Genomic DNA, 16,211 nt, shown 5'->3' with positions numbered 1-16,211 from the left:
CAAAATCCTCCACAACATATGAACGTGTGACAGAAGTTTATAAGAAGGACGCTTATATCAGGAAAAAAAGTGACCACAGCATCTTAGTAGCCCTGCCTCACCAACGTACAGCATTCGTTCTCCAGAGTTAGCAAGTTTTCTCCTGGTGCAAGGCTAAGTGAATGTAGCTAAATACAGTGCATGTTCTGACAGCTCATTTCTCCATGAAAATGGAAACTCAGCTTGGACAGGACTACAGTCTTCATGAGTTGTCACAAAACTCATGAAGTACTTACATGCTGTTACCAATAAACACCTCACTAGTGGTTTTATTTGTTTTATATTGTGTTTTTTTAAACACCTTGTCTTGCTGCTGTAGCGCTCCATGGCAAGTGTTAGAGTACAAAACATATCCAATTAGTTTTCATGGAAAAAAAGCTATAACAAATGTTTTGGTCCTACCTTTACTGAAGTCAATGGTACTTTAGGATCGAGCCTGTGTGAAAGCTGAAAAGCATGTGACAGCAAAATCTCTAAGAACCATCGGAAAGATCCTTTCCCTCATCTTGCTAGAAGAATTTAACAAGGTCTGGACTGTGCTCAGCATATAGAAAGAGTACCTGTCAAAAGGAAGAGAAAAACATATTGTTTACTGAATTTACAGTCTAGTAATATTTTCTAGATTGTAGTCTCTACCTCTTGACAGAGGTCCCAGTTCATTTAAAAAATTCTTAGTTACCTCTTAACTCTATCATATAATTGGAAATGTTATTAAATGCCTCATCAAATGACTCTTTCCCACTATGTAGACATAAGTCCGGCCAAAGAGTTAATTTAAAATACGAAAGAAAACAGTTTATGATATAGCCATGACTGGTAACTTTATCTGGCAGGAATCCAACACCAAAATCTCTTCACCCTATTTTATATTTGTTTTTTTATATTCATTTTTATTTTTATGTTTTAAAGACATCCAGTCAATGTCCTCTCACACCTCCGTATTTTTGTTGTGCTACAAGTCAGAATTAGATGCTAATGCAGACAAACAAACAGCACTGCTAAATGCCATACCATAAAAGCATTCCAGGACAGAACTCCGTGCATTTTCTTTACAAAAAAATTAATACAACAGTTCCTCTCCTTTAAAAGTTCTCTAATTTATTTTTTCAAATACATTTTTTCCAAAATGAGTGCCACAAAATATTTTAATTTTTTTTTTCTCTAAATGAAGAAAAACATTTTTCTGAGTGGATAATTCTGGAAGTACCATTTCATGAGTACTGAAGACAGCAAGAGACCTCATCACAGCTTCAGAGCTTTGGAGTCAACCTCTTGCTTGCCTCTTTTCTGCTCAGTTTCTTTCGCGCTTCAGAGCAAAAGATGTTGTATTAAGCTCCAATATTAAAGTCTGTTCCCTTTAGATCCAATGTGATGTTTCCAGGCAGAAAACCACAAGTTTTGAGAGCTTAAGTGGGGCTTCAGGCCTTGTACCAGCCTTAAACACATGGATCAAGGGCTTCAGAACTGCAGCTATACTCGTATCTATCCTTGCAAACGTTAACAGAGGAGAAGCGTGCTTCTAACCAGATATGTTGCTATCACCAACACAAATACATTGCATTAAATACATACAAATGTGAGCCCATGGGAGCATATTTGTATAGGACCATCTCCAAATTACATATATTGAGCGTTTTAGTCATTTGACTGCAACATACACTGCCTGAAGAGGACACCTCCGATTAAAGGAGGGACACAACTGACACTGTTAGATTGTACAGTGGAATACCAGGAGAAAATGAAACAGGGTATGTTACTATGATCTTATTTCTGAGCTCAGCATGGTTTTAAGTCAATGCAACTAAATCAGCATTTGCTGCATGTCCTGGTTTTGGCTAGGATAGAGTTAATTTTCCTCCTAGAAGCTGGTATGGTGCTGTGCTTTAGATTTAGGATGATTATAATATTGATAACATGCTGATGTTTTAATAGTTGCAGAACAGTGCTTACACTAAGCTGAGGACTTTTCAGCTTCTCACACTGCCCCACCAGTGAGGAGGCTGGGGGTGCACAGGGAGCTGAGAGGGGAACAGAACTAGGACAGCTGACCCAAACTGGCCAAAGGGATATTCCATACCATATGGCAATATGTTGAACAATTAATATGGGGTGGCTGGCTGGGGTGGGTGGGATCACTGCTTGGGGATGGGATGGGCATCAGTCAGTGGGTGGTGAACAACTGCATTGTACATCACTTGTTTCATATGCATTATTATTATTACTATCATCATTATTCTTTCTTTTCTAGCCTATTCATGTCCATGTGCCTAGAACACTGGTATACTGGAACACCCTATGGCCCACATGTTAACATGAAGATAGAATTGCTTGTACCAGTCAGGTCAGGGTTGCAGTTCTACAGCTGTAGATCCTGACTTTGCTGCAAGGAAGCTAATCAACCTTTTAACTATAGTTAAACCAGAGGCAGATGGGTGACCATACAAGTGACAGAGATATTCAAAATGCCCACAGTAAGCTGGCACAGATCGTTCTTTCTAGGAGATGGTAATCAATGCAAATCTATGCATTAGTTATGAGGTGTTTTAATTCCAATAATAAACATTCTGTGATTGATGAATTTTTCACAGCTGTTGTCTATATAGCTGTTTAATTAAAGCATGCTGGCAGAGGCTGTTAATTCTTCATCAAGTTGCCAACTCCAGTGCATTCCTCTTTCTGCAAGGGAGGATGACAGTTGCCAGAGTGACTTGGGCGGCTGGTCAGGGGACCTGACATTTGGCTTAAGATCAACGTGTTAGATGACAAGCCAAATTCCATCAGCTTCCTAAAAATACTAGCAGAGTGATAAACAGAAAGTGCTTTAATTGCTGGTGCTACTGTCTTTGCTTTTCTGTTACAGAAGGGCACTGGATCTAACTACACAGAATGCCTACTTCATGATACTATTATTCCCAGAGAAAGGGAGAGCCAGCCAACCCTAATCTACCAGGAAGGAAACAAGATCAGCTGCCCTGGGGTGGGAGACTGCCCAAGGTTCTGGCATTTAAGTATTCAACCTTCTAAATCCACATATTCATCCTTCCAAATCTCCCTCACTTGAATATTCCAGGAGGGAAAGGGAATCCCTATCTTAGCTAAGTATCATGTGATACATGCTCAGCAGGGGGGTCTTAGACATGGAAATCCCCAAACGGATACAAAATAGGGGCAGCCAACACTATTCCCACATTGAAGCATCTAAGACCGGACTCAAAGAATTACATCGAGAGGTCAGCAGGATGATTTTCATTCACCCTGTGCCTGCATCAAAAGCCCCAGCTGATATGTCAGTTGTGGATACAGCTCCTGTGCCACAGGTCTCTCTCCACTTAAAGCTGGGACTTGCAGACTTATTCTACATATGCCACCACATAATTTTTAAATGCAGTCAAGTTCATCCATGTTCACACTGGTCACATACAGATGGAGCAACCGGACATCTAGAACATTGACCTAAAGTAGAAGACACCTTTTATGTTCAGAGCAGATAGTTGAAAAGTTTCCTGTCATTAACTTTGGTTTTGCTTTATAGGTGTTGATACAGACTCTAAGCTCTTTACAATAAAAAGAGGTTCAGATTTGAGTCACCAAACTGGGTCCCTGAAACCAGTCAAAATTCTTGCGACAAAAAATAAATTGAATCTGCAATTTCATTGAAACTGCAGGGAAAAGTTACATTTCCAGTAGCATGACCTTTGATACCAAAGGGCATGTTCACATTCATCCTTTCATAATTAATCACATTGAAATGTTTGAAAAATTGAACTGCATCTGTTTAATACTGAACCATTTCTAGCTTTTAAATGGAGTGTTTAAATACCAATTCAATACTACGAAGTTTTTAATCTCAATTAGAGCTGCAAAAAGCATCTAAACTTTTTCCACTTAAATTTCTTGTCATACATGCTTTCAACAGGAAAATTGTTTAGCAAATTGATTTGTTGCTCATTGAGTCATGCCAACATACAGAGAAATACCTTTTCTAAAGAGCACTATTTTGGCACAAGAGAAAAGTGTGAACATCTGAACTATTGAGAACATTTGAAACACCACCAGTTCAGTAAAAACAGCTCTGAGGAGTAAAGGCACATACAAAAATCAAACAGTTAAAGCAAACCTAGGTAAACTAGTAACGGACTGATGTAATTTGCTCTGAGCCTCCATAAGACATTCTGCATCCCTCACCAGACTGATGTTCCAGTATGGAAAGTCTACAAAAGCCAGCCTGCTGTATTGAGTATTTTTTCCTCCTCCATCATCATTTTCCTGATCAGGCAATAATCTGCTACTTCCAGAGGCAAGAATCCCTGTTCTACTCAATTGCTAAAGCACTCCACCCCCCAACCAAAGTGAAATTACCCTACAACTGTGTACTTTCCTTCACACAAAACAGCGCTACTGCCTCATGAATGGGTAAATGCTGTGTAAATGATCATCAGGATGTGCTTAGATGCCTGCCTGTTGTCCCTCTCTCCCTCCAGACCTGAATCTATAATTAAGACAAAACCTTGCTTTTCATTTTCATTACTTTGAAAAAGAAGTTACAGCAGGTCTTTTGTTTAGATGTTCAGTAACCCAAAAGCAGCTAAAACAACTTCGCTTATTACCTTTTCATTTTTCGATTTGTTTCTAACAGTGTAGAAGACTAAGTTCATGTGATATGAAAAAAACACCAAAGTTCCTGGCAAAACCTGGAAGAACTCATAGTGCCAAGTCTTACATTACAGCATTCAGCAGCTCTGCAGGTTGCTTTGCTTACAGCAATTCAAAATTTGCAAGCAGTGGCATGGAGTTCGACTTATCATTTGTCAATGCCTTCCTGAAAGGCAAAGGATGAGTTCACAGACTTGAGGGTGGGTTTCTGCAGCTGAAGCCTCTGGTAAATGCTTTACTGTGCTTCTTACTAGAATGTTGACAACAAAGAGGCTTGAGAAAGATGAGACAATTTTATGATCAATTAAAAGACTGCACATCTTCCCCTAGTTTTAGTAACATTCTTCAAAGTAATTTAGCATTTCATACCTGTACATAGCTTACACCTATACATGAAATCAAAAAGCTTGACCAGTTCCCAACACCTACTCCAGGGCAATGTGTTTGCATACTTCATGCTTTTATTTTCTGAATGGTTGAGGGGAGAGAAAGAGAAACAGGAGAGAAAAGCCATCTTTGCTGTAAAGAGAAAAAAAACAAACAAAAGAATAGAAAAGCAAAATTAAGGGGAACATTTATTTGCTAGTAACTGACCCATTGCACTCAGCAAAATAAAGTTTCCTTGGTCACCAGTTATCTGTTACAATATAAACTGTAACAAAGGAAACCAGTAAGGGCACTGCTGTACATACCTCACAATTTTTCCATTAAAATCACAGACTACTTGGAGCTCATTCTCGTGATTACCACATTGTCCTACACATCATTTAATATGTACCAGGGTCTTCGTATCACAGTTGTGCGGCATTCCTCTGCATTCTTATGTAAGCCAGATTACATGCGTTGCCTGGCTTTCTACAGAGTTAGTAGGCAGCAAACCATATTTAAATTGACTCTTGATATACAAGAAATCACCACTTAAATTCAAACGATCACAACACTTCATACTATCTCTGCTGTTTTTCACCTCCTCCATGCAAACCATAGGAAAACTCCCACAACAAATTGGGCTATGGTCATTAAGCAGCAGACTTGGAAACACTAACCTCCCATCTTTCCACTGTTGACTTCTAAATCTACATACTGATCACCAATTTTCTTTGCCAGAAAGCAAAGCTTTCTATCTATCTAATTTTATTAAAATGTTTAAGCTTTCCTACTAAACCTTGCTGTAAGTGTAAGCAGCTCTCTTGATAGTGCTCTCTCTCAAACAAGCAGCAGCCCTCCCCAGGGGTGCATGTTGCCAGTGGGTGTCACCAGCCCCAGGAGAGCTTGGGACCAACACCTGCCTGCACCCTTCCTCCCCTGATGGTCATCGCCCCTCACCTTCCCCAAGCCGGAGCTGGGAGCAGCAGCAGGATCTGCTTTCTCCAGGATAGGATTTCTGACACCACTTAGGGCCCTTTTGTCACCCTGCTCCACAGCATCAGCCAGAATCATGTTACTTGCCACATACTGTTCAAAAGTATTTCATCCCTCATATCCTTGTAACTCCTCATTTATTTTATAGTTTCACTAATCATTAGGTGAAGCTAATGTTGATGAAAAACAGGAGGAAAAAAAAAGGCTGAGTATGCTATGTAATGTTACAGACTGCTTAAGTGTTATTAGTTTCCTTCATGGACAAGGAGGGGAATAATACATAGAGAAGACACTATTGGTACATTTCTTCTTAATATGTCTATCAAGATAAATAAAGTGCATAGCAGTTTCATTTCTAGTGCAGTCAGTCCCTCCGTCTTCAGTCATTGACACATTAATTTTCTACTCAAAGTAGAAAATTATAATGTTATATAAAATACACATAAAACCCCAGAAAAAAACGTTCTTGCACATCTCCCATAACACATCAGGACAGGAGGCAATTTGTTTATTTTTTGTTCTTTAAAGTCTTACTGTAGCCATCAGAAAGTAGAGCTGAAGCCAGGAGCATTGACCTAGACTTTTTTCCTCATTTCTGCCAGAACTATCCAGCTTTTCATCCTCTCCCAGTATAATTCAGCGCATTTGCTAGGCAGGCTCAGATGACAAAGTGTTCATATCCATCTCTGAGTCTGGGAAGCCATGTTTTCAGAGGAAACCCCAAGGGACTACCAGTACAGCTGTTCCCTGAAGAAGTACCCTTCTGTTTTAGGTTTCCTTCCATCTTTCAGAGTCTGAAAGGAAAGATCCAATAATCATCTCAAATTCTCAGTTCCCACAGGAAGGTAAACGAACCTCTGAAGCAAATTTGTTAAGAATCCAAGTTAAGAACCAGTGAATCCAAAAACACTAATAACTTCTGTGAGAAAAACAATTTGACTCAATAACTTTAGAAAAGGTAAAACAAACAACAAAAAGAACTTTAGAAAAGCAAAAACCTTCACTAAAGCAATTATTGTTTGCAAATATCAGACAGCCAAAATTCAAGGCAAAACCAGAAGTGTTGATAAGCTGATCCATTGCAATTAGTGAACAAAATGTTATGTGGAATCACAATGCATATTCTTAATTACTGGAGACAGGCTAACCTTTCATACTGGACAGAGAAGCTGAGAGAAATTCTTTCCAGCTGCACTCATGGAAGACTCCATAGACTTCAAGTAGCTTACACATGCACAGCGCAGCACTTACTCCACAGTGGGCCAAAAGCCTACTCCAGCTGGTATATTATGCAACACTCCCTCCTCTATAATAATACTTCAGTGCTCTGATAAGCAATGCTTAAAAACACAGAAAATCAGTCTGGCTTTAGCTGCCTTCTTTTCACTTCTCCAAAGACAAAGACATCACCAACAAATTAGTGTAAAGACATACAACAGTGAATAGATTGCCAGCATCTGAATCTTGTGTAATTCCTTTTGATTCTATGAGGCTGCACTACAACAGTGCAAGTGAAAGTAATTTTTTCTTCTGGAATTCTTGGTTAACCAGAAGTGGCCCAATTCCGTTATTCTATATATTTGGAATGACTCAGTACTTGTATTTCAGAAGCTTTTTATGCACAGAAAGTGTTCTTTACAAAGCATTTTTTTCTTTAAAAAAGAAGAAAAATCATAATAGTGGTTTAACTGATTTTCAAATTCATGGCTTCTAACTTTACCTAAAATTGCTCAGCATATTGCTCACTGAATTGTCTTGGTGGAACACTGAAGCATTCGACTGAAAATATAATGACCATCTAACCACATCATAGCAAAAAAAGATAGGGGAAAAACAAGGGGGGAGGATATAAGAATAAAAACCATCAAGGAAAAAAACAGACAACAGCTACTTCTCATAACGCACTGTTGTAATGGCATCTCCTTTCTAACCACTACCAGCTGGGCATTATGCGCTGCACAAACTGGCAAAGTTGACATCCAAACATTCTCCATGTAAGAGAAAAACATTAATGGACTGGCATTTCATGCACATGTATTAAACATTTCCAAAAATAATGTTTTTTAGGAAGGAAATAAGTTTCTATTTGCAGGCTTTACTATATAGGTTTATTGATATACAAAGGAGAAATAAGCAATTAGAGCAATTACATGCTCATAGACCAAAATGCATTTATACAGATGACTTTTGTGAAGAAAAGTATCTTTCACTCTTCATCAGTCCCACCCCAGTGTCCTCTTTATATCTAGTCACAAGAGTTTTGTTTGAACTGTAGGCTTTCAGCCATGCCATATAAAATATAAAGGACACAAGCCAAATTCCACTCTCAGTTACACAGTTTCAACCTTTAACGTCAGACTTGCACCAGTGTAAACCAATAATAGATTCTGGCTGCCCTTATGGACGTGATTTTGGCAGGTGGATGGAACAGGATTTGAAAATTGTATTTATTTACCTCAGGAAACTAGAATTCACATCCAGCTTAGAAGAGATTTGAAAGAAGTTTTATGGTCCAAAAAGCTAATCTCAAATGGAATTCCTCACAGCATAAAATCACCATAAAGAAGAGTCTTGCACAATTCATTTTTATGCCCTTAATCCTTGCTTAGAAGAGGTCCAGGAAAAAACAGGCAGGATATTGCAGCACAGAGCTAAGGTGTAATCGTAGCAAAGGCACGGGGGTAGGACCTGGAGCCAGCGCTACTTGTTGTCAGCCTGCCTGCTTGCAGAGGGTTGCCATTCCCCAGTGGCTTCTCAGAGCGCTGAATTACAGCGCAGATGCAACGGCAAGGAAAGGAAAGGGAGGTAAAAATAAAGTGTCCTTTGAGAGTTTTTAATAAGCCTTACAAAGAAATCATGCAACTTGGGAAGATGTAAATCACTTCTCAGCTGAAAGGTTTGTTATTTATGCAATATATACAGCTATTTCAAAATTACCATGGAAGTCATTAGAAATACAATTTTTAATCTCATAACAAATGCCATATATAACACAAAATAAAACATATAAGATTGGAGTGAAGACAATTTCGATGCCAACACGCCATTAAATTGCAAGAAACATTCCAGCTCTATATTATCATCAGTAGGTGGGCTGTTTCTCCAAATCTGTGCCAATGGGGAAAAAATGCATATTCTAGAAGGAAGCTGCTAACCAGTTCATCCTAAAGGGTTTAAGATCAACCAGTGCAACCAATGTAGGGACACCGCAGAGAGGCAGAGTTACAGCACTACCAGAAACATAGCATTACTTCATCAAAACAGATATTTAATACTCGATAGCCAGGGCCCCTTATTATTTATTCTACTTCTACTTAACATATCCATTTTCATAAGTCTACATTCTAGGATACCAGCAGCAGAGCAGAGGAAGATGACTGTAGGACAAGATAGAAAACACGCCTAAGAGGAACACATGGAATTAACAGTACTTCAGAGCTTTGCTCCAAGTTGCAACTGGCAAGCATACCAAGCTCTCAAAAGTTTAGTTCTGAACTCATTTAAATAAGAAAGTAATTAGTAGTACTTGAATGGTGACTGTCACCCACTAAGCAGTGATGCATTGAGATTCAATGTTTATGTCAAGAGCTTCATGTGGATTCTGCAGACTCAATTCTATTCAGAAGGATGGTGTGAATTTGTTTAAATGAGCTCCTGTGAGACACCTCCTTCACACTGCAGATAAGATCTGAAAGCAGGTTTGCTTGGCAGTTTTGCACCAAGTGAAAGTTGTTTAGCTTGTCAGCATCAGGGAACCTTAGTGCAATAAGTCAGAGCTGTTTCAACAAGTGATCACAACAGAGCTTTTGAATTTATTTCCATATAGTAAGGAAGCGCCCGTAGCTTCAAGGCATATAACATGCTAGACCTGGTCAAACAACTTGACAGGAGAGCCAAGCTAAGGAGCTTAGTTGGGATCAACGAGCCATTAGAGCTGACTATACACATTCAAAAAAAATTACATAAAGTGATATGTATCTAAGGTCACTGTGGGAGCCAGGAAGTAGTGCCAAAACATTCTTGCAGGCTTCTCCCTTCCTTGGCTTGCCCTCATTCACGGAGGGGGAGCCCAGGCTGAGCCAGGGCTCAGTGCAAGCTTTCACTGGCTTACCCCCTTCTGACGACTGAACGGGTCATGTTGCAGAGTCATTTATATTTAGAAGAACAGGTGGGCAGCCCCATTCGAAATTTAATCAAGTTAACACTTTATACTTCTTCATGGCTTTCATAATTTTGATTAGCTTAGTGTTGCAAACTAAGGGATGGGCTACTGCAGCCTGTTAAGTTACATAGATCATTTCTCTACAAACAACTGAATTTTCTTCTTTCCAGGAAGTTTTTTTTTTTCATGTGCAATTTCAAATACACATGATTTTTCTTACTCCCAACATGGATGTTTATCAGCGAAGAATTCTCCAAACTCATGTTAAAATAGACCTTAGTACAACAGTAGAGACAAGAGATTAACATTATTTTCATATGCAGAGTTGTGTCCCCAGACTGAACACTGGCATTTTCCCACTTTCTACCAGGAATCCAAAAAGGAATTCGCTATCAACATCATTATTCAATTTCAGTCCCTACAAGTTTATGGACACCATATCCTCCCATCAGAGATCTTGCCAAAGCTAGGGAACCATCCCCAGGCTTCCAGCTCTTTCTGTCTGTAGATGTGCCCTGGGGATCATTCCCACAGCACACAAAGAATTACACCAGCATTCCTCAGCAACCGTCAGGCCACCAGTCTGGCAGACACCAAGGACCTTCACACCCCTGGGCTGCCACCAAGACACCTTTCACTAGCAGAGCTCCCCAGACCCACACATTTTTCTAAGAGGTCTGGAGTCAGACAGCACAACAGAGAGGTGACAGACATGCTCATCTCACTTGAGTGTGTCAGCTTAGTCCAGGTCTTGGTTCCTGGTAGCGCAGTCCAACATTAGAGGTAAATATTTACCTGATTGCTTTAATTATTGGTACAGATAAATGCAGACAAAAATGAAGCTAGAATAGCCTTTGCCTACTAAAACTCGCTAGCCAGACATCTTACAAAGATGGCCTCCATATGGTACACCAATATTTCTTTCTGTCCATATTTGAGCAACATCTCTATAGAAAGCAGAACTGGTGCTTACACCCAATGCTAACTTTCTAGACTCAGGGATCTTTTTAAGGACACTATCTCAAGTTCACTGTAAGTTGCTTATAAGGGTATCTAAGGCATATATGCCCTGCAGAAACTCCAAAGCCTAAATGAAAGCTGCTAGTATTTTCCCTCTTCATTTTTAAATGAGAGATGTGATAATCCTTAAGTGTTGATAGAAAACTGCAGGTGACAGTCTCCATTTTTTCTCATTAGATTCTGATCACTTAAAATAGCATATTGATAGCATGTTCACAGAGCGACCTGATGAGGGGGCAGCACTTCCCACAGCCCTGATTTCAAGTAGGGTTAATGTCAGCAATGTAAAGGATAATTAATCTTATCTGTCAGTGCAGCTGCTTCACATAATTTTACCCTAATAGTGATATCACATATCTCTGCCAAGTTAAAGGAGTAGAAACAGAATACTCCATTCAGATGTACTTTGCCAGTGATCACTTCCACCCTCACTAGAGCAAATCTTCAAATTCATAGATTTAGAACTCTCTGGCTTAGATAACTATAAAGTTTTATGTATATTATTTATATACGTATGCACACATACATATATATAAAAAAGCAAACTTTACCAATAACTCTGAAAAAGTGGTACAAAAACACAGTATAAAAACAGACTTCAATATAAGACTTACAGTTAAAACAGCAGTTTCTAGAACACAAAATCCAAGACAAGCTACCGCACAAAGTAGTAAGAAAGTGATGTACAGCCAAGCCAAGGAGCTTTTTTTGTTCCTGTGGATTCCAAATAAAATTGGTAAATTCACACTCTGGTAGAGGGAGCCTCCTCTGGCCCTTCTAATAAAGGAAGTGGCCTTTGGAAACCAGGGTGGAGAACCTGTTTCCATCTGAAGTCTTTGCAGAAGATTTTTAAAGTAACACCCACATGGTATCCAGCTTGTTCATACGCTCAGTGAGACAGGGCCTTTGGAAGCCTCCTACTCTTCTAGAGTACAGAGCTAGAAAATAATGTAGTCAGTGAAACAGATTTCTAGCATGAGAAAGAGCAAGCTCTAAATGCTCCCATCATTCCAAAGGAGTGAAAGTTGCTCCTCTACAAACAGCTCCATAAGATGTAAATGGCACTCATCTTCCCTTTTACCATACAGGCACTTACCGGTTAAGAGAAAGCTGTAACAAAAAGTTAGAAGCTTCAAAAAGCCTTTGAGAGACAAAATTTATAGGCCATCCCTAGAGAAGCCTGAATCTGCGGGATCCCTGATGACTGCTGATGTTGCTGTCATTTTTGCAGGAAGGGAGATACTGAAGAGCCCACTCCCCATGTTCTCTGGGCCACCCGTGGAGCCAACTGCATTTCACTTGGCAGCACAGTTGTTTTCTGTTGTATAATTTTGCAAAATACTGTTGCTCAAGTGATAAGATTAACCCTCTAGGGATGCAGAGTACAAAGGAATAGCTTTGATGGATCCCAGAGGTGAGAAAGAGAGGGGAGGAGAGGTTAATGATTTAACCTGTGTAGCTGCAGTAGCTCTGTACAGAACAAGAGAAGTAGAAGAGAAAGCAAGAAATGACCATCAAGGAGCCAGAAATAGAGCAGCATGGAAAACTCTATTACCTACTGGTTGGCCTACATCCAAGTTCATGAAAAGCTGCAAACAATCAGGTTTTGACAGAGGCATTTAATGTTACTCAGCTAAGTGGCAGATTCATAAGCAAAACGAGCTTACTGAGAAAGTGACAAACTCAAACTTGGAAGATCTGTTAAGAACAATTCTGAAAAACATTTTCAGGGAAGGTCATGTTCAAAGTTGCAGCACAGGGCATTGTTCCTGCAGGATTTTACCCTGAGCCCATGAAGAATGATGCTGACATCAACAATCTTTCTCATAGGTATACACAGGTGATGATGGATCCAGGTCCCTGTGCAAACTTGAGTGATGTTCCCAACATGAGATTACTTCCACAGTTGAATATAAATACTGCCAAAATTCTTGACAGTTCTACCAAATTATTTTTCTGAAAATGAAGTTTTCACAGCCAAAGAGCACAAGATTAGCCAATACCAAGAAGTAAAAAGGGCCTGAGTGCCTCCATAGTTTCAGAAGTTTAACATGCAAGACTGTTAAAAAAGAATGAAAAGACCACGTATGTGCAGTTATACATCTGTTACTGAGAGTGGGAGGTAACACAAACAGGAAGTTTGAGCTGATGGGGAAAGCTGCCAGATATGCAAGAGAGACCAATTAATTGCTTGTAGTAATGCTACTGTGAAATGCCAGACTCAGGACAGGAAACTGAAAAAGTTGTTAAGGAAATACCTGGGCATGTCATTTGGCCTTTTAGAAGTAACTCACAACAGTAAAATCCGTTAAGTATATCCAAGGGTGCATTAAGATGACAGATTTTTTCCCCCTTGATTTCCAAGAACACTTTAAGAATTCTAGCTTAAGCTAGCAAGTATCTGGGGTGCAGCTAATATTCCTATGGTTATTTTCTGTGCTAGTTGAGGTCCAGCTATTGTCAAAGCTATCAGCTTTTACATTAGGAACCCATTTTTTCCTCCTTAAACAGATGCCAATAGTTTTCACAATTTTCAGGTCCAAAAGGAATGGGATCTTTCTATACAACAAAGACTGCATTCATCTAAGACATCGACTCTCACCATTTCTATAAAAAAAGTGAACAACGTTTAAGAAGTCTTCTAGCGAAATGTTCTAGGTTGAAACCTCTAACAGACTCACCTACTGGGATTTGTAGATTTTCTGAGCGCTGCACAGATGAATGACCATGACTTTCACCAGTTATCATAAGGGGCAAAGACCAACAGCCCCTTCATGTGATTGGAGACTTGATCTAATATAGGACTACACAAACAGACATGAGAGGTGCACAAATATGAATGATAAAGGTTTCATTTGCCCAACTCTCGGTGTCTATGTAGGTGGACACGTTATGCCGTATACAGATCGGCCTGCAGAACTCTCAGGCCAGGAGACTTTCAGGAGTTATGAAAACCAGCTATTGAATAAAGGAACATAGTAGTCACTATCACTTCAAATAAGATATTTTTCAAGGGCACAATTTTAGGAGGGGGTGAAGATGCTTTATCTGCAGGCACATTATTCTGTATTCATTCTGTGAGATTCAATGGATGCTTCTAAAAATCAGTCTCAACACTGAGAAATACATAGCTGCTGTTTTGGGTTTTGCTAGTATTGAGATGGCTCCCATCGCAGCAGTATTATAGCACCTGGTAAATATCGATTACAGCACCTTTGTGCAGCTGTAAGTACATTACAATTAAGGAAATAAAGCACAGAAAGCCCTCAAACAGGAAATACACACAGGAGTAGCACACTGATACAGGGTACCCTAAATCTTCAGGTTGTTCCTAAACATTGGATTCTGCACCTCCTGAGCTCTTACATGAACTGAGAGATTTGATTCACATTTTTCAATGTCTTTTAAATTTCACTGTTAACTTCATAGACATCAAGAATATATTACAACCCTTTTGTATATAGAGTAATAGATTTCTAGGGCAGATGTGCAAAGTAAGTCATTTTTCTCAAAATGACAGATTGGGAATTCTCCCCAACAATACAAACATTGCATCGCTCATCTCCTAAAACACAACACCTAAGTGAAATAAACAAGAGCAAAGTTACATGATTATGAAAAAACACAAGTCAAATGGTTGTCAGAAGCCACCATGAGAACAAAAACATTATGAAAATTTTGTTGATCAAAATGATCTTGATAGAACATTTTTGCTTCTCAATATTATACCAACAGAATACTTGTGTCTGCCTTAGTAACTGGCAGCTTTTAACTCATGCATCCAGGGCAGTAAAGATATGACTTCCATTTGGAGTCATTACGAAAGGTAGCAACACTTCAAGCAGTTGAGATTTAGTATTGTCCACACTAGAAAACAGGAATATTACATATAAAATAGCGGTGATCATCAAAAATTAATTGATACAGTTCACAATGTAGTTTAAAAGAACAGGAGAGAGAAAGAAGGGAATATGCAATATGACTGAGGAAACAAAGGCTGCACATGAAATAGAAAGCGATCTCACAAAGGAAATTCACTTGGCCAGACTTGCTGGAACAGAGAGTAACAAATTACTTGAAAACAGCATATGATCTACCAACGTCACCTTATTTGTGAAACAGAAGCCACAAAAATATGAGAATTGCAGATGAATCAAATGCAGTTATATTATAAACACTTCATTTTAACAGAGCCAGGCACAGATGTCTGGGGACACAACAGAAAAATGAATCTAGTAAACAGTAGAGACAAAAAAATCCAAATATGTTACGTTCATCCTTTGTTAACAAGGATTCTAGACCCAACAAGACCTAATATTGCTAAAACAGCTCTAGATATCTAGAAAGATGTGTCATGGAGATTCATGGTGAACTATTTCAACTGTTCTCCAGTCGAACTAAATCCTTCATCTGAAAAAGAGATCAACAATGAAGGGGGTTAAAAGATCTTCTGCCCTTTCTTCCATCTGTGACAAAGGAATAGGTAGCTTCTTTACTGAGCATGTACACCAAGAAATATTGCTTTCCTACACGGGCAACAATGGAAAAAGTTCTCAGTTTCTTCCTTATTCTACCTACATAAGAAAACATTGTGAATACAGTTTTAATCTCACCTCCAAAACTTCAGTTCCAATCTAACTTGAATATTGTCAACCACAGACTACTTTGAAGAAGATTAATGACCTACCATAAATACAGTCTCACTACTCACTGAATAAAACTTTTTTTTAAAAAAAAGCTGAGACTGCTGCCTTTAGAGAACAGACTTCTCCCATTGTCTTGCTCAAAAGGTTGCCAGACCACCAGGTCCAGAGACCTCTTGGCTTCTTCTTTCAGAAGAATAATTCCCAGCACATGCCAGAAGTATTTTAATATTCTTGGAAGAACCCTAGTTGACTAGGGTTTTATTGTTTTGTTTTTAAGCTAATAACATATTGGTGAATAATGAGATAAATGTCATACAAGATGTTGGTGA

The 16,211-nt window shown here is 39.1% G+C and overlaps 1 protein-coding gene across 8 annotated transcripts in view; it reads right to left on the bottom strand.

The window, feature by feature from the left end:
• LOC310903851 (uncharacterized protein) overlaps nucleotides 1-16,211 on the bottom strand; it is a 209,100-nt gene that overhangs the window by 147,851 nt on the left and 45,038 nt on the right. For all 8 annotated transcript variants that reach the window (XR_014587865.1, XR_014587866.1, XR_014587867.1 and 5 more), the window contains one exon: nucleotides 442-599. Coding sequence is in view for 1 of the 8 variants with exons in the window: in XM_083847827.1 (XP_083703953.1) it covers nucleotides 549-599 (51 nt within the window). In the remaining 7 variants the exon portion in view is untranslated. The remainder of the gene's footprint in view (nucleotides 1-441; nucleotides 600-16,211) is intronic.

Source organism: Anser anser (assembly GCF_964211835.1).
Source record: "Anser anser genome assembly, chromosome: 9".
In the NCBI taxonomy this organism is placed as follows: domain Eukaryota; kingdom Metazoa; phylum Chordata; class Aves; order Anseriformes; family Anatidae; genus Anser; species Anser anser.
This window is presented reverse-complemented; position numbering and strand designations above follow the sequence as displayed.